Source organism: Emys orbicularis, chromosome 2, assembly GCF_028017835.1.
Source record: "Emys orbicularis isolate rEmyOrb1 chromosome 2, rEmyOrb1.hap1, whole genome shotgun sequence".
Taxonomy (NCBI): Eukaryota; Metazoa; Chordata; order Testudines; family Emydidae; genus Emys; species Emys orbicularis.
The window spans coordinates 198,658,608-198,684,140 of NC_088684.1; the positions used below are offsets into that span (position 1 = coordinate 198,658,608).

At 41.5% G+C, this 25,533-nt stretch overlaps 1 protein-coding gene across 1 annotated transcript in view; it reads left to right on the top strand.

Moving 5' to 3' along the window:
* Positions 1-25,533, top strand: part of TPK1 (thiamin pyrophosphokinase 1) — a 512,062-nt gene that overhangs the window by 391,346 nt on the left and 95,183 nt on the right. Inside the window, exon 9 of the mRNA XM_065399761.1 lies at positions 8,583-8,694. Within this exon, the coding sequence (XP_065255833.1) occupies positions 8,583-8,694 (112 nt within the window). The remainder of the gene's footprint in view (positions 1-8,582; positions 8,695-25,533) is intronic.

Sequence of the window (25,533 nt, forward strand, 5' to 3'; positions counted from 1 at the left end):
ATCATTAATGTTACATGATGCTGTAATCTCAGGAGTCAATTACTACTCCTATAATTCGGTCCTACTTATCTATTCATCACACATTGATTACATATAATATGTGAGATAACTACAACACCACAATTAAATGGTCAAAATAACTAATTGGCTACACTGTATTTGAAAAATAGTAAATTTATTGCACTTCAAAACAATGTCCAACCTTAGGAAGAATTTGCAGGACTGGGTCCAATCAACTGTAAATAGTTCTATTGCATTGTAATTAATGGGACTGCATGTGCTGGTTGCTTGAATTATCTGCAAGATAGGGCTTTACACTTCTAGTGCTACCCTAGAAGAGGCACACCTAATAAAGGAACTATTCCACAGTGAATTAAATCCCAGGTACTAGAGAGAGTGAATTATAATGATTATTAGACCCAATTAATGAACACATCTGCTTCAAACAATTTATGACAAGTCTATGGGATAAAATCCCTCTAGTGGTGAATGCCAGTAAAATGAGATTTACTATCCCCCAAGGTTAAACATGTAAGTGGTCACCGCTGTATATATAAAATATAAATTATCTGCAAAGAGCAAATAATTGACTCTCCTGAGATTACAGCACCATGTAATATTAGTGATGACACTTTTCACCAAGCACTTAGATGAGTCCCTTCCCAACATAGTGTAGGCCGTGCATTACTGCCTTACCCGACTTATATCTGTAATACAAATCTATCACTCCTAAATACTTGTCAATTGTCTACTCGTATAATCCTGTCCTACTTATCTATTCATCACACATTGATTACATATAATATGTGAGTTAACTACAACAATAACACAATTAAATGATAAAATGAACTAACTGGCTACAATTATACCTTATAATGCAAACAAGACTTTATTTGTAACTGTGTTGGTGGTCACTGTATTTGTTCTGCATGTGCTCTTAAGAGTCTCCCATTCTAAGAGAATCATAAAGGGAAACAGTAGCAATCGGAGCTGAATCCATTTTAGGGTAACACAGAACTATCAATCAATTCAATTTAAAATACACACTACAGCAGATGTAAGTGATCTTCACTTTTTTGATTTAATAAGATCTCATATATAGCAGGTCAGAATTTAAAAAATAAAAATAAAAAAATTCCCCCACTTTTGACCAGCTCTAGCCCCATTGTGTAATTAATGTTGATACAATTGGTACTCTGCATCATAGACTCCTTTGACAAATCACACAACCGCTTGCTTTGTGACACCTCTTTATACCAATACTACAATATTACATATTTAAAGGATATTCATTTAAGAAAGCTTTACCATATTCAGAAAGATTCTGGCAACAAATCTGGCCTAAAATGTCAAGGTTGGGGGGAAAAAACAGTTTTTATAAAATCCCACACCAATAGAAATGGAACCAGAATTTGTTTAAAATATTCCTGTCAAAACATTTGGTTTTAAACAAATAAACATATTCTTATTTGGTTTAATCATTGTTCCCTTCGTCTTTTCCATTTATACTGTAACTTTGGAGATTTAATTTGTTCCCATGGACTCAAATACTATCTGCCTGTCATTTAGGTAATCTTTTGTACTCAGCATTATTATGTCTAAGTGCAAACATGTATGTAAAGAAAACAGTAAGACATATTGTATTCTCTGCCCTTTCCTTACATAACACAATGACAGCTGTGCTCAGACTTTGTTGTGCTGCCACTTATAGGGTAGTCACTGAAAGAAAGCTAATATAATGAGTTAGGTCTTAAATTTTGTTCAGAATATTGTGGGAATCATAGTCAGTATAGCAGCTGGCAAGGTCCCAGGAACTCCTGATTCCCTGCACTTGAGTGTCCCAATGGGCACAGATGAAGGGCAAGCTGCCATGGAAAGTCATGGTCATGGAAAGAGGTGATCCCTGAGACAAATTTATTAAATTTGTATTGGACAGGGTGACAGGGCAGTGGGCAGAGCACCAGGGTGATGAATTCTGATCACCCTCTTTTACTCAGAAGACTTGCTACCCTGTGGCTGCACCTTTTGGAACTTCTTCAGGACATTCACTTCTAACATATAAGATACACAGTGCTGCAGTACTCAAGCCTGAGTGTGCATTACTGTGGCCAGAGCTTCATGCAATAGCAAGGGGTGCAATGTTTTGGCCAGCCAGAGGTTGATAAGTCATTTGTGACTACTAATGCCATATGGGTGTCCAGGAGCAGTGAAGAGTCTAGAAGAAGGCTGGAAGACTAGAAGAACCCTGACACAATACAAAACTTTGACTGGAGGACATATTCCTTCATTTGAGGATGATGTTATGGTTTCAGCCAGTTCTTCAGAATGATTTCCTTCTCTTGTCACCATTGTGTCCATCTTACCCAGATTTAGTTTCAGCCATATACTCTTCATCAAGGAGCTACCACACCCAGACACTGGGCAAGATGGATGATGGCTTTGCATGTGTTTGAAGTAGAGAGAGAATTGTAGGACTGGAAGGGGCTCGAGAGGTCTTCTAGTCCAGTCTCCTGCACTCATGGCAGGACTAAGTATTGATATTGTATAGAACAGAGTGTCAACTGCATACTGCTGGCACTGAAGTCTGTGGCTTCTTGCTGTTGACCCTGTGGCTTACCTTGTTGTGTTTGTTGAATATTGGATAATATTGAGCCTTCTGGGCTCCACAGTAGAGTCCTGTTGAGGCAGAAGAATAGCTGCCCGTCACATCCCTTTCTATGCTGATGACTTCTATATCTGCCTCTCTATTTATGACCTTTCATCATCTGTCCTGTCACACATTTCCATATGTCCTCAGTGTGTCTTCCTGGATATCCCTTCACCTCCTGAATCTCCATATTGTTCCAAACCAAATTTATCTTTCCACATAAACTCTCGTCTCTTTCCCTTTACTGTTGAAAAAAACACCCAAGCTTAAAACTTCATTGTCATGTCCGGCTCCTCTCTTCCTCTCATCAAATTGAAGCATTTTCCTCCCAAATACCTTCAAATCTGTCTTTCCCTCTGAATCCCCACGAATGAAACACTAGTCCATTCATTAATTATTTTTATCTCCTCTACTGCAGAACCCTCCCTGACCATCTGCATCTCCCTTTTTTTTTTCTTTCCAATCTACCCCAAATGTTGTTGCTAAGGACCATCGTCCTTCCTGCTCAGACCACGACTTCTGTCCTTAGGTCTCTTTATTGATTTCCTTTTCCTTCCATGTTAAAGTTCACACTCCTTCACCACTTTCCATAACATCCACTTCCTACTTCTCCGCTGATACCCCCCCCTCATTCTTATGCTTGCCAGCAACCTCTCTGTTAACTGTTTCAATCTTTTGTCTCCTCCTCCTTGTGACCTTGTGCCTTTTTTCCATACTCCACCTTATATTCAGAACAATCTTTCAACTGCCATGTGCCAACTCCTATCCCTTTCCTTCTTTAGATCTGTCTAAAATTGGTTTTGTCAGCTTATGTTGAGCTCTGCACCTATCATGTCTGCACACCTTTTTGTGTTTGAACCACTTTAATTATATTATATATTCTATTGTTTGCAAGTTGTATTGGATTTGTTTAAGTTACTCTGTAAGCCCGTTGGGACAGGGTCCTTGCCTTTGTGTTTCTGTGAAGTGACACTTAGGCACTATAAATGACTTAAGCCCAACTGCTTGCAACTTGATACTCTTTACTTGTTACCCAAATTTAACTTTCATATTTTTGAACAAAGGTTATACATTCCTGTTATCTTTGATGCGTGTGTTAGGTATAGGTGCACCCAATGTTCAGCTGATTATTTCATTAGTTCCATTTGACTTAGGAGGCTTAACACAGGAAAAATTGTTTCTCGGATTTTTCTTTACTAACAACAAGTATTTTTGTGTTTGTCCCCTATTCGGTTAGTGCTTTCTTATTAAAATGTCACCTAAAATGAGTAAAACATCAGAAACAAGGGTAAAAGTTAAGCCTGTTTGGATAAAACACACTAAAAAAACAACCTTCTGATATTTTCCTCATATTGCTAAACTTAGAAGTTGATCTCATTTCCCAGCACCAGACACAAAGTGGAAAAATAAATTGAATCAATTCTCAAAACTGATCATTTTTTTTCAAAACTACTTTGTAAGATAAAAATCAATACAGCTATATTATTTGCCATTATTATCACCTGTAACATTAGAAAATGTTGATATTTGATTTATAAGTTAAAATGCTAAAGCAGTTCAGCTGTCTACTTCAGAGGTAAAAACTTAAAAGGAAGTAATTTTAATCCATCTTTGGGTTTCTTTTTACTCTTAAACTTTGTAACTTTGGTTTCTACAAAGGTTTCTACAAACAGAGTATCAGTTTCATTTTTTAGTACCAGTGTATTTGCTTATTTAATCTTAACGTTTAAAAATAAGAACAAATTAATGTTTGTATTTGCAAGTTACCAATAATGATGACTCTGATTTTGTGAATTCTCCATTAAGTGTTGCTTCTATGGAAGATTTCTACATGGGAACTTGAAAATATCATTCTGCACCTAATTTTCCCTGTGGGCGGCTCACAGTGCTTTGACTGTCTAGCCCTTTCTGTACAAACGTGTTGTTGTTTTTAAACTTTCTGCCAAAGAAATGAACTCATATCTTAAAAAGTTAACAAATTTGTTTCCCAAAACAAAATAAACTCCCTAAGAATGTATGATTTTTTTTTAAATAAGTCAATTTATTCCTTGTACAGTATTGCTAAGGCCCTTTGTTTCTGGCTTTACTTTGTTTAAAATTTCCTAGCAATGTGTCAGTGTTTACTACAAAAATTTAAAAACAGATAAAAATCAATGCAAACATTAACTTCACAGTTTTCTGGGAAAATATTAGGTTTAGTATTGGGGGACAGGACACACAGCTTACCAAGTGGCCGACTGTCCTTCTGGAGCATCCCTCAGGTGCCAGAGGGATCCCCTGGAGCTTGCTCCCCATTCCAGAAGGAGAGAGTTGTATCTGCGGAGATCCAGCACTTCCAGAATTTCAGTAAGAATTGGTAAAAACCGAAAACAAAGGGCCTTTAAATATTGCTAACTCTGAGAATTCAAAAATCATGAGTGGCTTAAATCATGAGATTTTATTTTAAGATAATACATGTGTATTTAGCTTGTAAATTCTTTTTTATTTACCATCTGGGTTTTGAGTGTTTAGTGTTTGTTTTCAAACTTTTCTCCACAAGCATGAAGGCTAGAAACTTTTCTTTTCTTTCTTAAATGAAAGATGAGATTCTTCTTTACTCACTTGGCTGTGTAAGCTGGGGCTTTAAGAAAAATGTGAAATATCATAACTCTTGTGATAAAACCCTGAGAATTGGCAACACTTTGATAATTACCTGAGGTAGTTCTGTTTTAAAGATCTCATGTTCTTTGTATAAGTAACATACTTTAAGGCCATGGCTACACTGGCAGCTGTAGAGCGCTTTAAGTTAAACCAGCCTTCGGAGAGCGCACTAGGGAAAGCGCTCCAGTTTGTCCACACTGAGAGCTGAAAGCGCACTGGCGTGGCCACATTTGCAGCTGCATTGGGAGCGGTGCCTTATGGGCAGTTTTCCCAGCATTCAAGTGGCTGCAACGTGCTTTTCAAATGGGGGGGTGGGGTGGAGTGTGACAGGGAGCATGGGAGGGGAGAGAGTGGGTTTTTAGGGTGCTGAGAGTGTGTCAGGCACGCTGTCTTGCAAGTTCAGCCTCCCCTCCCTCCCCCGCCTCTCTCTCACTCACTCAAAGCAAACAGTAGCTGCTTGTTTTTTTCTCAGACCAGATAAGCAGCCGCTGTCAGCAATGGCAACCCCACCCCACACCCCTCTTCACTCACTCACTCTTAAGCAAACATTAGCTGTCGGCACTTCCAAAGAGAGCCCCCTGCTTCTCTCTCACTCACACACAAGCAAACAGAAGCTGTTTGTTTGATCGGATAAGCAGCCGCTCTCTGAAATGGAGCTTTGTAGCTTGCACCTCTTGCGGAATAACTCAGGGCTTGTCTACACTTAAAGCACTGCAGTAGCGCAGCTGTGCCACTACAGTGCTTAGTGAAGACTCTACCTGTGCCAACAGGAGAACTTCTCCCTTCAATGTAGGTACTCCATCTCCCCGAGAGGCAGTACCTATGTCAATGAGAGAAACCCTCCTGTCAACACAGCACTGACTACACCAGCAGTTAGATTGGTATAACTGCATTGCTTAGGGACGTTATACCAACATAAGTTTGTAGAGTAGACCAGGGCCCAGAGCAATTTCCCAGGAAGGTAATGCTCACAAGATATGAGAAACATTGCAGTAGAGAAATAGCTACGCCTGTTGCATTTCTAAAAGGGCATTCGGCATGAATTTGTAAATACCTGCATTTGTGGAGCACCCACAGTAGTACCCATGGAAACCTGTGGCTCAGCACCTTGTGAAGTTCTGTGATTTGAGAAGATAGACAATGGCCTGGTCTACACTGGGGCGGGGGGTGTCGATGTAAGATACGCAACTTCAGCTACAGGAATACCGTAGCTGAAGTTGACATATCTTATTCCGACTTACCTCCCGTCCTCACGGCATGGGATCGACAGCCGCGGCTCCCCCGTCGACTCCGCTACCGCCGCTCGCTCCGGTGGAGTTCCGGAGTCGACGGGGAGCGCGTTCGGGGATCGATATATCACGTCTTAACGAGACGCGATATATCGATCCCCGATAAATCGATCGCTACCCGCCGATATGGCGGGTAGTCTGGACGTAATCAATGTCGAACTGTTCTCCGTCTTGCTCTGCAAACAATCAAACAGGTTAAAGCTATTAACTCTGATAGTTTTTAATTGACAGCTTTTCTAAGGTTCATTTGATAACTGAGAGCATGGCTCATATTGAGGATTTTTATAAGGTATTTGGCATAAGCAGTAGAATTTGTTAAACACCTCAGATAATTCATCTTGGCAGTAAGGTATTTTTCCTTCATTTTCGTCTTCTAACTGTCACTTCACAGTGGTGGAGGCTGCTGTAGGAGAGGAAACATGAAATACAAGGCTGAAGCTTACAATATTTTCTTTCAGTAAAAGGTTATTTACTTGCCACTTAGGATATTGCTTGAGTTACACAACTAGTTTTCTTTTGCTTTAAACAGGATTTTAGTCTTTATAATACGCTCAGTAAGTGATACATTTTAGGTTTCTTGGTTTTGTATTTTTTTTAAATACCCATTTTGGTAGAGAAATTAATAAACCATAAAAAAAAATCTAAATTTTTCACTGTGGTGAGAGGGAATTATGTCTGTGACTCCAATTAGCACTTACAGAAGTTAAGTGCTCCCATGCAGCTGAGAGAATAAAAGCCAAAATCATGTGCTTCTGAAGCATCTTATCTCTTTTGTTATGTAGAACAAATTAATTATACAGGAAGAATCTGATATTTTTTCCACAAATATTGGCACAATTTCCATCTTTCATTCCTTGATGTTTCCTGCTAGCTCTGTTACAGGAAACAATTTCATATATAACTGAGTACAGATAATTATTGTCCCTCTACTGTGAAATGCACTGTCTACTCTTCTTTAGTTCATTGGGACTACTTACATGCTTAAAGTTACTAATATGCTGAATTGGGGGTCTAGGACAGCTAATAGAAGGGTATTATGCCAAATATAAGCCTAAATAATTCATCACTAAAAGTAGCTCTTTCAGAGAATATTAACAGCTATGAAATGAGTTATCATTAGAGATATGAGAAACTCAGTTTCAATAGAGAGTTTGTTTCACTGCATGTCGTACTGTAGTGTTCTTATATCATTATATTTCAAATGGGTTCACACCTCATGAGTTTCATTTGAAACAAGTATTAATTTTTCACTCCAAATTATAATTCAGCTAAGATTCACGCAAACCCTTATGGAAAAGTCCTATAATACATAATAGAAAATAACTTTCTATATCAACATATTTAAGATAATTGTATCCCTGCTATGGAATTATTTTGGATGCTGTTTAAAAACCTAAAAAGGGGGTGTCATTTTCTTAAATTCCATAGATTTTAGATTTATTTCTCTGGAACCCTTTTAAACTTTGTAGAATCCCATTAGTTTCATTACTGGTTTAGAACTTTTTCCAGAAAGGAAAGTACATGAAACTTACAAATGTGACCAAAATTTTGGCTTTGTGATGAACCCCCAAACTAGGTAAGTTTTGCCTAGTTTTGTTTCTAAAGTGTTACACAGCTTACGTGGGAAGTCAACAGTTTAAAAAAATTAATGACTAGATCAGGATTCCTCCAAAATGGAGGAAAAAACAATCTAACTTTGGATGTGAATGCTAGTGCAGAGGAATAATGAACAGTATTGGATTCAGATTAGAGATGGGACCGGACCAAACCAAAAGCCCAGATTCAAAATCCCATACTTTCAAATCTGGATCTTTGATTGGTCCCTCTCTCTGTATGATAGGCCGCACTGAAATCCCAGATCCAAATACTTCTGAACTTTGGGAGAATTAAGATCAGTCCTGTCTCTAATTCAGATGTGTTCTACTGTATTTTTAAAATGTGTTGTATAAATGGCTTCCTGGTCCTTGGTTGCTACTGTCTAAAGAAAACTTCTTTCTGTATTGCAGGGAAAGCACAAACTGCATGTAAACACAGGACTTGAAAGCAAGTGGTGTGGCCTCATTCCAGTTGGGAACCCTTGTTACAACGTTACTACGACGGGCTTAAAATGGAACCTCAGTAAGTCAGATGTCTCATTGCTGACACCATTTCAAATTAGGGATAGCTTCATTGGAGTTATTTCAGATTTACACCCGTGTAACACACATTTAAATCTTGTCCTATATGTTTAAGGGGGAGGGGGAAAGGGAAATAGTAAACTTTAGTGGAGCAAGTTTTTCCAGCAATAAAAAAGTCAGAAAAGGAAATGCATGCATTATATTAAAACCTAAGACAACCCAGGCTGTAATATGTTTTGCTTTTGGGAATCATAATACTGTTTAAATAGAACATTTGTTGAGATCATGATGCATTACCATCCTTATACATTACTCTTCAGGGAGGTAAGTCTGCAAGTGCCTAAACTCCTGCCTATAAGCCATAAAGTTATGAGAGAGAAATAATAATGTGATACAGATTATTAAAGCCACCTCACTTTCTGAGAACTGCTTGACATATACTGTCTATTTGTCAACTCTGGATGAATATATCTTTTCTTTATTATTATTTAAAATGGGTAAAGTGCATTTGCCCTAAAAAAGGAGTATTTGTTAGAAGAGAAAAAGACGACAAAATTCTATTGACAGAAAAATAAAAAGAGGAAATTTTTCCTTTGAGTCATGCAGGGTATTTTTACCCAAGAAGATGAAGTCAACTTTTTGTTGTTGTTGTGGAGATGCATTAAAATTGAAAAGGAAAGAACCAAAGAAGTGGTTCACAAATACTGGAATGTTCCGTAAAGGCCATCTTCTACTAACCCAGAGACATTTTTTTATTTCAGAAGGTGGAGAAATCCAGTAGGGGAAAGGCTGTTCTAGATTTGATTTTGACAAATAGGGAGGAACTGGATGAGAATTTGAAAGCGGAAGTCAGCTTAGGAGAAAGTGATCATGAAATGGTAGAGTTCATGATTCTGAGGAATGGTAGGAGGGAAAACAGCAGAATAAAGATAATGGATTTCAAGAAGGCAGACTTTAGCAAACTTAGGGAGTTGGTAGGTAAGATCCCATGGGAAGCAAGTCTAAAGGGGAAAACAGTTCAAAAGATTTGGCAGTTTTTCAAAAAGACATTATTAAGGACACAAGAGCAAACAATGCCATTGCATAGGAAAGATAGGAAGCATGGCCAGAGACCACCCTGGCTCAACCAGGAGATCTTCAATTATCTGAAACTCAGAGTCCTACAAAAAGTGGAAAATAGGCCAAATTACAAGAGATGAATATAAACAAATAACATAAATAAAAAGGGTAACAAGAAAACATTCTACAAATACTTTAGAAGCAAGAGGAAGACCAAGGACAAGGTAGGCCTGTTACTTGATGGGGGGGCGGGGAGAGAATGTGTTATTTGGACATCTAACACAGTGAATGTCAGTGAAAATGAGGTAGGATCAGAGGCTAAAATAGGGAAAGAACAACTAAAAAATTACTTAGACAAATTAGATGTCTCCAAGTCACCAGGGCCTGATGAAATGCATCCTAGAATACTCAAGGAGCTGACTGAGGAGCTATCTGAACCATTAGCGATTATCTTTGAAAAGTCATGGAAGATGGGAGAGATTCCAGAGGACTGGAAGAGGGCAAATATAGTGCCCTTCTATAAAAAGGGAAATAAGGACAACCTGGGGAATTCCAGACCAACCATCTTAACTTCAGTACCTGGAAAGATAATGGATCAAATAATTAAGCAATCAATTTGCAAACACCTAGAAGATAATAAGGTGATAAGTAACAGTCATCATAAAAAAACCCAACAAGGAGTCCTTGTGGCACCTTAGAGACTAACAGGGTTTTTGCTGATACAGACTAACACGGCTACCACTCTGAAACCAGTCATCATAGATTTGTCAAGAACAAATTGTGTCAAACCAGCCTAATGGCTTTCTTTGACAGGATAACAAGCCTTGTGGATAAGGGGGAAAAGGGGGAGTGGTAGATGTAGTATATATTGACTTTAGTAATTGACTTTGATATGGTCTCCCATGATCCTCTCATAAACAAATGAGGGAAATATAATCTAGATTGAGCTACTATAAGGTGGGTGTATAACAAGCTGGAAAACCATTCCCAGAGAGTAGTTATCAGCAGTTCACAGTCAAGCTGGAAGGACATATCAAGTGGGGTCCTCCAGGGATCAGTTCTGGGTGCAGTTCTGTTCTATATCTTCATTAATGATTTAGATAATGGCATAGCACGCTGGGAGGGGTTGCAAGTGCTTTGGAGGATACGATTAAAATTCAAAATGATCTGGACAAACTGGAGAAATGGTCTGTAGTAAATAGGATGAAATTCAATAAGGATAAATGCAAAGTACTCCACTTAGGAAGGAACAATCAGTTGCACACATACAAAATGGGAAATGACTGCCTAGGAAGGAGTACTGGAGAAAGGGATCTGGGGGTCATAGTGGATCATAAGCTAAATATGAGTGAACAGTGTAAAACTTGCAAAAAAAGAAAGCCTCATTCTGGGATGTATTAGCAGAAGTGTTGTCAGCAACATGTGAAAAGTAATTCTTCTGCTCTACTCCAGGCTGACAAGGAGTTGTGTGTCCAGTTCTGGGTGCCACATTTCAGGAAAGATGTGGGCAAATTGGAGAAAATCCAGAGAAGAGCAACCAAAATGATTAAAGGTCTAGAAAACATGAACTATGAGGGAAGATTGAAAAAATTGTGTTTATTTAGTCTGGAGAAGAGAAGACTGAGAGGGGACATAACAGTTTTGAGGTACATAAAAATTGTTCTAAGGAGGAGGGAGAGAAATTATTATCCTTAACCTCTGAGGATAGAACAGGAAGCAATGGGTTAAATTGCAGCAAGGGCAGTTTAGGTTGGACATTAGGAAAAACTTCCTAGCTGTCAGGATGGTTAAGCACTGGAATAAATTTGCCAAGGAGATTTAAAAATCTCCAATGATGGAGATTCCACAGAGCAGGTTAGACAAACACCTGTCAGGGATGGTCTAGATAATACGTAGTCCTGCTATGAGTTCAGGAGACTGGACTAGATGGCCTCTTGAGGTCCCTTCCAGTCCTATGATTCTAACCTGGGTCCTAATCCTGCAGTCTGATCTACATAGGTAGACCCTTGTGCCCATCCACAGGAATACCTTCTTTATCTTAATGATGAATCTGAGGTCCAGCCACTCTGCTGGGGCCTACTGTGTCACTACTGCCTGCCTCACATCTAGCTGTCGGCGTTTACCTTTTACTAGGGGTTTAATCTTTGGCAAAACATAGTTTTACATGGTCTCTTGCAGTTCAGCATCTGGAAAGCCTTAAATTCCACTGCAGATTTGAGTGTGCACAGCTGAAATCTCTAGTTAGCAATGGCTCACTAGTAGTTGGGTTCTGAATTCTGCATTAAATTAAGAATGGAAGGAAGTTTCCAGATGCAGGAAATTGGGGTGAAGAGCTGACTGGCTGGCACAGTTCAACTGGTCTGTAAGGGTTGGCTGTACCATATAAAAGGAGCACTCGTCTTCTAATTTGAAAGACTTGGTTTGAGCATTGGCCTGCTAAACCCAGGGTTGTGAGTTCAATCCGTGAGGGGGCCATTTAAGGGTCTGGGGCAAAAATCTGTCTGGGGATTGGTCCTGCTTTGAGCAGGGGGTTGGACTAGAAGACCTCCTGAGGTCCCTTCCAACCCTGATATTCTATGATATGTGTTCTCAATGATAGGGATAGGATGAGATTCTTCTAAATCCTCCTCACTCATATGCTTTTGGCTGTACAATGAATTTTGTGTCTACTGTATAAAAAATGAGTAACATAATGTCTCAATAAATTTCCCAGACTTACAGAGAGTAGGAGAAGGAAGCTTAAACCACCATTAAGTTAATGAAGCAGAGTCTAAGGAGTTCACATCATTTCGTAAAATAGCCAGCTGAAGTTACACACTGCACTGTATCAAAATGCGATGAACTTTGTGAGGAAACTTTTTGTTTGTTTCAAATGCTAGTTATTTTTCAAATGCATTGAATTTTCCCTGAGTTAAATGACATGATCTTTGTCACCTTAACAAGGTCCCTGGCTGGGAAACAGAGAGGATTGTCAGGGTAATTTTGGAGAGAGTCTGCCTGCTACCCCGTATAATATGTCCCATGGAATTTTCTGTTGCTTCTAAAGCTGTGGTCTCTTTCATGAGAGAAAATTTGCAAAACACGATAGCAATTTGGCAAAAGCTCCATAGCTTATCATAACTCAGCATTTGTAGATCCTAATTGTAATTAAAGTCTGGAAAATGTTGTGATAGCTCTTTCCCCAAAGACCATTGCTAGCAGATAGTCAATTCTAAACTTGCCTTACCATCCACAGCCTTCTATGGAATCAGATAGTCAGAGAATCCAGTGGGAATGTCCAACCCGATAATGTTCATTTTCATGGGAAGGGCCCGCCATGTCTGTCAAAGAGGCTATTACCATAGTGACATTTAAACAGGGAAAGGAATGGGTAGATTGAAGGTTTATTGCCCTTGATCACAGAGAAAAGAGAATGTCCAAACTGTGCTGGTTTGACCTGCTTGAACTAAATATACTCTGACCAGATAGAAATAAATATTGTTTAGCAATGGCAAGAGTTATTCTAAATATTTGCTAGAGTAACTACATATATAGCAGTCGGGCATATTCCATGTTGGGCATTCTTGAATCACAAGAAAATGCAGAGGTATGGGGAATCCCCTAGCATAGGGCCATGCATGAAGTGAATGTGATCCAGAACTTTCTATGACATAAGCACCACAAAAAGCTAATGTGGATCATTATTGTTAAAGAGAGCACGGTGTGCAGTCATTATTACACTATATAACCTCAAAATGTGGTTGTCTGAAAACTTAAGGCTGGGGTTTTAAAAGGAGCCTAAGAGAGTTAGGAGTCCAAGTTCCATGGATTTGGGGCACCAAACTCGTGTAGGCTAGAATTTTAAAAAGGAGCCTAAACTCGCAAAATGGGGGTGGAGTGGCTGTCTGCTTTTTTATGTATGTAAATACTGAGCCACTTTTGCTTTCCCTCCCCCCTCCCCCCATTTGGACAGGAGGGTGCAGAATAATTTTCAAAATTATAAATAGTATAAGCAGCAGCATCTGACCAGAAAATTTGCTAAATGGTCATCTGTGTAATAGGTGCATAATTGTCTCCTAGTAGGTGCTCTCACCTCTTCTCCATCTTATCATGTACCTTTTGTTTACAGTCTAGTTTATGTTAATAGATGTTTTACTTAAGAGAAAAGTGGGAACAGGCAATTTGGAATACGTTAGGCTGGGGCTGTGTATTAAAAATGTATACTAAAATGATACTAAAAATCTGTCACACACGTAATTGGGTTGATCCATTCAGACATGTTCTGTATGGAGAAGTCTGAGTTTAAACCTTATTCTATTGGCCAAAGAATTGTTTGTTTTTTATGGGGACATGGGTTACTAACCACTCCATGGTTGGTTTGAGGGGAGTGGATTTGGAGGGTTGGAATGGTATCAGACACAATTTGCATATGGTATTGGACTGGGAATTCAGTTGTCCTCAATGCTTATGATACCAACAATACTGTGATTAGCTGCTGAATTCTGGGAGGTACAGTATCTAGATACTATGGTGATGAGCACTATATAGGGAAAAAACTCAAGAGTTTTTTTCATTTTGTTCAGTTACCTTTTTTGTGCAGGGAGACAAGCAGGCATAGAAATGACAATGTGACCTATCGGTAGGAAACTAACATTACAACAGCAGCTCTACTTCCTTCCTTTCCTTGTTCCTTTCTGTTTTTAATGAGAAACCAAACACTGCACTTTGCATTATTTGACTGGGTAATGTTCACGTTGCACATCAGTTGCTCCAGCTGACTTGGTTGGTCTCATTATTAATGTTTTAATCACAAAATCTGGCTAGTTCTATTATTTATACCTCAACCTCTTCATCACGAAAGTATAGAACCTAAGAATGCCGGGATTCTCTAGGTATTCCAAAAGCAACTTGAGACTCTAAAGCCTGAAACTGATCCTGTGCCCAAGTAAGTGGCTGAACCTAACCATTAATAACTCAAATTCTGAAGCTGATTATTATTCAGATGATGGTAGAACAAAAAGCAGTGAAACAAATACCCCAAATCCAGAATGCATATTAATTTCCATTGCAACAAGCTTTTTTTCTCTCATGACAAGCTCTAGATTAAAATTGCTGGAAAAATGCTGTAGCTCTAGTACTAGCTATCACTAATGATCCTCCTGACTTCTGTTCTGCCCGTGATTTTACACTTAAATTGAAAATGGCAGCTCACCCACGAAGGATAATATAAAGAAGCAAAGGGAAGGAGGGCACACATTGCTATGAAGTGTGACATAAGTGTCGAAATTTTTGCTGATAGCTTGGGTATGGCAGACCTTTGCCTGCTCATTTGTGCATGGAAGTATGAGACACACCCCTCCCCAGTTAACCTTAATGGACAGAATGCTTATACATATTATAAATTCAACCCTGGGTGTGTAAATCGATGCTATTTTTCACGCTAAATGTGACAAAAAGTAAAAGGCTTTTCCTCGTTTTGTCATCAGTTAATAGAAAAAGATCTGAAAGGCTTGTTTTAAAAACTTGATTTCTGGACCATCACATATTTTTAAGTGTCTCAACTATAAATTAATTTGGAATCTGTGCTGTAATAGCTGGACGAATCAACTGATGATTTAGCTATTGTGACAAAGTTCCTCCTCTATCTTGGTGGGTCCTGCACTTATTGGCGGATTTTCTTGCCTCAGAGATTCACCATGTGGGTTGGGGAACAGCCCAGAGACCTTCCCCTCTGGAAGAACCCACAGTCCAGGTCAATTGGGAGGTTTGGGGGGAACCCGGGCCCGCCCTCTACTCTGGGTTCCAGCCCAGGGCCCTGTGGACTGCAGCTGTCTATAGTGCCTCCTGTAACAGCTGCGTGACAGCTACAACTCCCTGGGCTACTTCCCCATGGCCTCCTCCAAACACCTTCCTTATTCTCACCACAGGACCTTCCTCCTGGTGTCTGATAACGCTTGGGCTCCTCAGTCCTCCAGCAGCACACCCTCTCACTCTCAGCTCCTTGCGCCTCTTGCTCCCAGCTCCTCACACTCGCACCACAAACTGAAGTGAGCTCCTTTTAAAACCCAGGTGCCCTGATTAGCCTGCCTTAATTGATTCTAGCAGCTTCTTCTTAATTGACTCCAGGTGTCCTAATTAGCCTGCCTGCCTTAACTGGTTCTAGCAGGTTCCTGATTACTCTAGTGCAGCCCCTGCTCTAGTCACTCAGGGAACAGAAAACTACTCATCCAGTGACCAGTATATTTGCCCTCTACCAGACTCCTGTACCCCACTGGTCTGGGTCTGTCACATATCCCTCCCCCCTGCTCAACACCAAGGGGTTGGGCAGCTTGGGACACCAGACAGTGCACACGTGACAAGCCATCGGCGTTGCCATGACGGCTCCCTGCTCTGTGTTGCACACGGAACTGGAAAGGTTGGAGGGATAAGAACCATCTGGTCACCCTTGTGTTCTTCTCCTTGTTCTGCTGCATCCATTGAAGAGGGGCATGGTCGGTCACGAGGACAAATCTGCGCCCGAGCAGGTAGTAGCGCAATGTTTCCATGGCCCATTTTACAGCGAGGCATTCTCTCTCCACCACTGCATATTTTTGTTCCCTTGGAAGGAGTTTCCGACTGAGGTATAGAATTGGGTGTTCCTCCTCCCCGACCATCTGTGATAGAACGGCCCCCAACCCTACTTCCGATGCATCCGTCTGCAGGATAAACTCCTTGGTGAAATCAGGGGCTATCAGTACGGGGTTACTGCAGAGGGCAGTTCGTAGGTCTGTGAATGCTTCTTCTGCTGCGTCAGACATCTCACCAGATCAGGTCCACAGGCTTTCACTAGTTCTGTCAGGGGGCTTGCCCTTGTGGCAAAGTGGGGGATAAATCGTCGGTAATACCCCACCACACCTAGGAACGCCCGGACTTGTTTCTTGCGACTTGGTCGGGGCCAATTTTGGATGGCCTCTAACTTGCTCACTTGGGGTTTTACCAAACCTTTTCCCACAATGTAGCCAAGTTATTTGGCCTCTGTAAACCCTACTGCACACTTGGCAGGGTTTGCTGTAAGGCCAGCTCGCCTGAAGGTATCGAGGACTGCCTCCACCTTCTCCAGGTGGGTTTCCCAGTCTGGGGTATGAATGACCACATCGTCCAAGTAGGCAGCAGCATAACTGTTATGCGGGCTTAATAGCTTGTCCATGAGGCGCTGGAAGGTAGCTGGGGCCCCATGTAGTCCAAAAGGGAGGACAGTATATTGAAAAAGACCCTCTGGTGTAGAGAACGCAGTCTTTTCCTTTGCGTCTTCTGCAAGGGGAATCTGCCAGTACCCCTTTGTCAAATCTAGGGTAGTCAAGTACCGGGCATTACCCAGATGGTCCACTAGCTCATCTATGCGAGGTATGGGGTACGCGTCGAACTGGGATACTTCGTTTAGTCACCGGAAGTCGTTGCAAAATCTTGTGGTGCCATCAGGTTTGGGCACCAGCACGATTGGGCTGGACCACTGACTGTGGGATTCTTCGATGATCCCCAACTCCAGCATTTTTTTTACTTCTGCTTTTATTTCCTCCCTTTTTGCTGCTGGCACCCGATAGATACTCTGATACTCTGGCCCCAGGGTTCGTGACGATGTGGTGATATATCTCGGTTGTTTGACTCGGTTTTGTCGAGAACACATCTTGGTTCCGGAAGATCATCTCAGACACCTCATTCTTCTGGTCTGGTGTTAAATCGGGAGACACTCTCACCTGTTTGGAAGGCTTGTTTTCATGGGTTAGGTCTTTTTGGACCGTTGTGCATGCCTCTTGTGCATGCCAGGGTTTCAGAAGGTTAACGTGATAAATCTGTTCTTATTTTTTGCGTCCTGGCTGCCGCACCTTGTAGGTTACTTTCCCCCATGGGTTCAACCACCTCATAGGGCCCCTGCCATTGGGCCAGAAGCTTGCTTTCTGCCGTGGGTACCAACACCATAACCCGATCCCCTGGTTGGAACTGTCGCACTTTTGCCTGGCGATTGTAATGGGTTCGCTGGGCCTCCTGTGCCTTCTCCAAATGTTCCCGTACAATAGGGGTAACCCGGGCTATCCGGTCTCGCATCTGCATTACATGCTCTATTATATTTCTCCCCTCATTGGGTTCCTCTTCCCAGATCTCTTTGGCGATATCTAGTATGCCACGGGGGTGACGCCCGTATAATAACTCGAAGGGGGAAAACCCAGTTGAGGCCTGAGGTACCTCCCGGATAGCGAACATAAGGTAGGGTAGTAGGGTGTCCCAATCCTTCCCGTCCCGACTTACCACCTTCCTTATCATAGCCTTGAGGGTTCGGTTAAACCTTTCTACCAACCCATCAGTCTGCGGATTGTAGACCGAAGTTCTCAGGGTATATATATGGAGCAGCATACAGAGGTCCTTCATTAGCTTCAACATAAATGGGGTTCCTTGGTCGGTTAATATCTCCTTCGGTAGCCCCATTCGGGCAAAGATCCCCACCAGCTCTTTGGCTATAGTTTTAGAGGCCGTGTTCCGCAGGGGGACGGCTTCTGGGTAGCGAGTAGCATAGTCCAAAACAACAAGTATATATTGGTGGCCCCGAGCCATCTTCTCCAGGGGTCCCACTAGGTCCATGGCTATTCGCTCGAAGGGGACCTCTATGATGGGAAGGGGTACTAAAGGTGCCCTCAGGTGGGGACGGGGACTGTGCAGCTGACACTCCGGGCAGGAGGCACAGTACCTCCGCACTTCTTCATGTACTCCGGGCCAGAAGAACCGTCGTAGGACTCGTGCCAGGGTCTTCTCTACCCCCAAATGCCCCCCAAAAAGATGACTATGAGCAAGACTTAATACAGCGTTCTGGTGTTTTTGAGGTACTAGGATCTGCTGTACCTTCTGCCCCTGTACTGGTGCAACCCGGTATAAGAGATCCTTCTTCATTATGAAATAGGGTCCTGGTCCCTGGGTTTTCCCTTCCACGGGGACCCCATCTATTTCAGTCACCTCCTTCCTAATGTTGTCATACCTTGGGTCTTCTGCCTGGTCCCGTCCAAAATTTCCTCTCCCGGGGCTAATCTGCCCAAGATCTAGGGGCCCAGTCTCTGTTACCTCTACTGGTTCAGAAGCATTAGGGTGAGGGTCAGACTCAGGTGCTTCTCCCTCCTGCGTGGCCTCCTTTTCAGCTGCGTGGGTCCGCCTACCTACAAGAGCGACCCTCTGGCTTTGGGTCAGTATTCGGGTTCCCAAAGCCTTAGCTGCCCTTCTTTCCCTTTTTGTCTTTCTACCCTGTCTGGGAGTGGAGAACAAATCTGGGGATATTTCAGAGAAGATTGGGGGTTGACAGTCTGCTGTGGATGCCTCACCAATTTTAGGGTCCCCATCTTTCTCCAATCCCCCTACTGGGAGTAAGTTTCCAAACCCTGGGAAGTCCCTCCCTATGAGCACCGGGTATGGGAGTTTAGGGACTACACCTGCTGCTACCTCAGTAGTGTTCCCTTGGATCTCGATTTTTACTGGGATGGTGGGGTAGTAACTAACTGTCCCATGGACACATGTTATCCCCGTACGTTTAGCCTGTAGCAGCTGACTACGCTTCACGAGCGTCCCTGAGATAAGCATGATAGCACTCCCCGAATCAACCAATGCTGTGGTCCCTACCCCATTTAGTTTCACTGGTCTGGTATACATATGTGGGGTTAGTGAGTCCCCCACAAGGTGGATTAGGGAGCATGGATCTGCCCAGTTCCCCAGGTTACACTGCATAGGCTCCTCAGTATTGGGACACTGTGCAGCTGTGTCCCCACTCCCCGCAGGCATAACATCTGTATGGAGCCCTAGGCGTTCCCCGGTCTCTTGGTTTGGGCAGTCTAACATCACGATCCTCTTCTCCCTCAGTGCTCCGACTCTTTGTGGCCTCTGATGGGCCTTCAGCCTCTCTCTTTTTCCACCGGGGCCCTCCTGGTGGCCCAGTCACCCAAACTTTAGGGCTTGGTGCTGCTAGTTTAACCCGGAGTGCCTCTTCCTTAACTGGTCGGGTCAGCTCCCTCGCTGTCCTTCGCCTCTCTACCAGGGTGACAACCTCGTCATAGGTGGAGGGTTCGTTCTGGCTTACCCAGGCACGAAGGTCTGGTGGTAGTCCCCTCATGTATCGGTCGATGACCAGAACCGCTAGTATCTCTTCCGGACTCCGGGACTCTGTTTGCAACCACTTTCGTGCGAGATGGATGAGGTCATACAATTGGGACCGCGGGGTTTTGTCTTCCTGGTACCTCCAACTGTGATACTGCTGGGCCCGCACTGCTGCTCCGGGTTCCAGCCCAGGGCCCTGTGGACTGCAGCTGTCTATAGTGCCTCCTATAACAGCTGCGTGACAGCTACAACTCCCTGGGCTACTTCCCCATGGCCTCCTCCAAACACCTTCCTTATTCTCACCACAGGACCTTCCTCCTGGTGTCTGATAACGCTTGTGCTCCTCAGTCCTCCAGCAGCACACCCTCTCACTCTCAGCTCCTTGCACCTCTTGCTCCCAGCTCCTCACACTCGCACCACAAACTGAAGTGAGCTCCTTTTAAAACCCAGGTGCCCTGATTAGCCTGCCTTAATTGATTCTAGCAGCAGCTTCTTAATTGGCTCCAGGTGTCCTAATTAGCCTGCCTGCCTAGCAGGTTCCTGATTACTCTAGTGCAGCCCCTTCTCTGGTCACTCAGGGAACAGAAAACTACTCATCCAGTGACCAGTATATTTGCCCTCTATCAGACTCCTGTACCCCACTGGTCTGGGTCTGTCACACTATTAATAGAGCCTTGGATCTTTATTGGGACATGTAGACATTATTGTAATACAAATAACATTTTTTCCAGCATTTTTAGATTCTTTTTTTATTTTATCTCTAACTTTCTTGCACTACAGTATATTTAAGTGTTGATTCACTTATCAACCTTACTTATGAGTTTAACACAGTTTTCTTTCTGGGCATATGTAAATTCCCATGTGATGAAAATGTATAAAAAGCTCTCATATGCACGTGTGTGTGTGTGTATGTATGTACACACATGCGCATATATATATGTATAAATGTTTCCTTACAAACTGTCATTTACTAGTATTGGGAAAAAATGGGAGATTCATTTGTTTTAGTTTCCACCTTATGAGCAAAGAAATTTGGAGAAGTTGGAAAATTGCTCAGGGGAACAACTCCTAGTTGTATTTACTATTGTAAAGTACACATTCTGGATCACACTAATAACATATTCCTTACCTGGTCCCAAAGGGATATAAATCTTTTCTCCATTAAAATCTGATTTACAACAGAGAATTTAGATAATACTAGCTCTGATTTGACTCATCTGGCTGCTTGCTGATAACAGCTTCATACCATTTAAAAAGAAAAGAAATCTTCAAGTGCTAGTGTTATCCAGTATATATCCTCTGAGGTCCCTTCATGGAGGTTAACTGAGAATGAAGAAAGAAAGCTGCAGTACTGCTATTGATAAGGGAAGCTGGCTGGAGGATAATGGCATTCTAAGGATTTTCTATAGTAAGGAATGATCGCACTAGCAAATAGTAAGTTATGACTCAATGCATATTTCCTTTCATATGCTGTACCTTCTGATACCTGTATTATTAACCTCTGCAAGTGAATGAGCACATTGTGTGTATGGTTTTTTTTCCATGTAATTTTTGTGCAAACTGGCTTTTGTAGAGTGGGAATTATACTGCTGTGAACTACTTCTATGCAACAGAGTCTCCCTACTGTTTGACTACAAGGAGGCAATAATAATAAGAGAAAGCTCTTACTTCTGTTGTTGTCAATAGTTTTGCTAATATCAACCACAACTTTTTTTTAAATATTGCCATTGATAGTAAAAATCAAACTTTTGCTGTATTACTTATTATTTTTGTGTTCCTTGTTTGTTTCTAAACTGCTTAATTGTTGTGCTCATGAAATTGAAGAATCCTGCCACCCACCCACAAAAGAAAAAGGGATGCTGCCATTACTGTTACGGCTACAATTTTATTTTAAAGGCACTGCACTGTTTTAAGTGTTTATGGCCAAGTTTTGCAGAGGAAACACAGAACTTGGAGCTCCAAAGAGAAGAAGAAGCTGATTTTCAGGCTTGTTGTTTTAAGTGCATTTTAGATGGCATTTGATCTACTGATTTGGAATCTTAAACCAATTGAGTCTCTTTTATTTTATGGGTTTATTGTTCAGGAAAAGTTCTGAATTAACAGCAGTGGAGACTGTGCAGAGCTGTTTATTCCCCCAAATCGGATACAGTATGGTCCACAGCAATCCAAGCTTCCCCATGATGCCCTGCCAATGGGCCTCCTTCCAGTTAGGGCGGGCAAATAATCAACACACCCCTTTAATCCTTGGTGCCTCTTCTCAGAGTGTTAAATGATTGGTCCTGGTTGTGATGATGGCTTTTATGATACTGAGACTTGGCCACTAGAAATTGGATAGAGACAACTAAATGAAACTCATCTCTACAGGCTGCCAAACAGCTGTCAGAGTGCAGCAATTTCCAGCGTGGGCTGGATTTTAACTAGTGACCGGTAGGTGAAAGGCTTCACAATCAACAGTTTGAAGCATCCAGTCCCCTTCTATTCTATTAGTAAATAAATATCTTTCTAGTTCGGTAACTGGGAAACATTTTCAGAGCTCCCATGGGCAGTACCTTGCTTCCTTCCAGTTTCCTTATTTTTAAAAATCTGTTTAGCACTGGGCATCAGAATCAGTGCTGCTGCTACAGTCGCTTTGGGCAGTGTCAGCCTGTTGCCAGCAAATTAGCTGCTCAGCTGTAAGCATTTTGTTGTCTGCCTTCAAGGAGGCTGATCAGTTATTATAAGACAAGGCCTGCTGAAATATACTTAGTGAGGCTGATGTCCTGGTGCGGGCAGACTGATGTCAAAGCAGAACAACAGTTAACAAAGCAACGACAGGGGCACTGCCCAATGCATAAAATATTTTAAAACTAGGAAGTGTTCCACACTGAAGCAGTGCTCAGCTCAGTTTATGGTAGCTGCAAGTTTTAAAACCTAAAAGTAATGTTTACAGTTGTGAATGAGCCACAAAATTTGGATCATAAGTGTGTGATGGAGGCATTGGAGCTGGGTTTTTGGTCCCTCCTGGTAAAAGCAGAGTCTATGCGCAAACCTCAAGTCTGGATCTCCTCCCCAAATCCAGACATCCACTGAAATCTGGGGGAAGGTTCCAGCTCTTCTGCAATAGAGAAATTTCCCCCTCTTATATGGTTTGGGAACATAACTGTAAGTAAAACTAGACTGAATTAGCCTGGCCGATGTTTGAATCCTGCTGTGTTCCACTGTTAAGTACAGTGGTACATTTCTTCAGACATTTGGTGTAGGAGAGGTTTCAGGAGAATGAAATCTTTCTTCCCCTTGCATCTCCTCTATGTCCTTTCAAGACCAGTTTAGCTCCAGTCCCAGCTGTGGTACTTCGACTCATTTATATAGATCAAAGACTTAATTTAAAATACTAAAATCACTTAAAAATCAACAGAAATAGGCCAAGTAGGAAGTGTAAAAAATTTAGAAGGCTTTTTGTTGTGTGGCAGGGGAAGAGATGTCGGAAGAGGAAAAGGGTCAGATTCTGCTCTCATTACACCATTTTAAATCCAGAGTGACTCCACTGACTTCAACCATTACTATGAATTTATACCAGTTTAATGGGAGTGGAATTTGTCCAGGAGAGAGACTCTTGAGTTTATACTAAAGTCATTCTCATCAGTCAACCTGCCCACATGAATATTAGGAAATCAACTCATTTAGACAACTGTGGAGGCAAAGCTGAAATATAATCGTGTTCTTGAATGCAAGTCAATGAAAAATTGGCCAGTGTGCAAATGCTCATTTGTCATATGCCTTGCAAATATACTTTAATTGTTTGCATATTTAAATGCCCAGAATCAACCATAACAAATGTGAGATGTCATGTTGCTGAGAGATTTCCAAAAACAAAAAAGATCTCTGAGGCATGTGGTGAGTTATTGCTGGTTCCTAGTGTTCTCTGCAGAATCACAAAAGGGCAAGGACTGAAAGAAGGACAAATCAATCATGTCTGGTTCAAGTTCCTGTAACTTAAAAGTGGGATGTGTTAGCTCATGAGCTAAGTTAAAGAAATATATAGTTTATCCCATTGTATTTGTTTTTAAACTGCCTGTGCATAGAGCTAATTATTAGACTGTACACTTAAAAATTGATTTGCTTCCAATTAGCATATTTGCAAATCTATGTTTTAATTCTGTATACTGCAAAAATCAGTGTAATTCGTTGTTATCTTCATCCCAGGGCTGCTGAGAAACATTACCTTCTCTTGCCCTTGTCCTCACCTAAGTTGTCATAATAAAGGTGCCAAGTGGTGCTGGTTATGTTGGTTTATTCTTTTTTTGCCCTTTCTTTTTTCACCCACCCTACCCCCACCCTTCACTTTCCATTTTGAGTCTTAGTGTAGCTATTCCCACATTCTGTCAGTTGTTAGAATTTCCAGCTACCAGTGTAGTGGGATAAGTGTGTGTTTTGTCAAGCAGTAAAAGAGACTCCAGAGTTCTGGTACTTCAGTGTGGGATTAAACAGTTTGCCTCCAAAGGGTGCCTAATAGAGCTGAGTAAATAATTGATTTTTCAGTGTGGTGGCTGAAACTGAAGGAGGAGAATTTCAAACCAAAACTGATTTTATTGTTTCCCCCCCTTGCTGAAATGAAACACCAACAAACTTTCCTTCCGGTCAAACGAAATGACAATTCAAAATGAACCATTCTGACTTTTTCAAAATACAAAAAAATAATCTAATTTTTGTATTTGGCCAAAACTATTTGCTAAACTTCACACAAATTTGTGAATAGTTTTGGTTGCTCCCAAATTACATTTTTCAGCGATATTTCACCCAGCTCTAGTGCCTACAACACTCTGGTCTCTTTTGGTTTATGCCATCAGTCCATAATTATTTCTATAGAAGAGTAAAGGCTTTTTCCCTCACCACCATGTGATGGTATAGTGGTGTTGGTGGTGATGTTCTGTTGAATACCATGCATGCTTTTGGCTTTGTACAATGCACAGAAAAATATATGGTCCATGCTCATATGTGATTCAGTGTGACACTTAACTGTAGCCTGTAGCAATCTTGACTAAAATGGGTATGATTTGGAATTATCTGTTTTCTGCCTAGATTCCAGATATAGAGGATAGTGGCAAATCTGTTTTTCCCCAAACAGTGGGCTTGTCTAATGTGCTGCTCTCTAATTGCCCAGGTAGGCTCTGTTAGTACGCTTTAAAAGGTACCTATTTCATGTTAACGTAGTCCTCTTAGTGGCTGGTCCAGTTAGTGGCTGGTCCAAACAGAGGATGACAATCTTATCTTGCTGTCAGTTATTCCTTTAGTTCTGTGCTGTGGATCTGAAGGTTCCAACTGTGCTGCTGACACATGTAGAGGTCATTATGACTCCACATGATGGAATTCGGCAGGGTTCATACACATAAAAGCTTCATTCACTACATAACTCAGATTCATCCCCTGAGCAGATCCATCCTATGCACTGAGTGAATCAGTGGTCCTGTGAAAAAAATAGTATGAGATCATGTAATTAAAGACTGTGTTATAATGCATACACACAAAGGGGCAATATTAAAGTTGCAGAGACAACTTTGGAGTTCTTGCTTTTGACACCTTAATGCTCTTTTAAGGTATTTTCCATTTTGTGGGGGGGAGAGGGGAGCGATAATCTACACATACGCATAATATGTGAGGTATGTGTATATATGTCTGTATATAATGACCAAACTTAATATTTTGTTTGGAAAGAGAT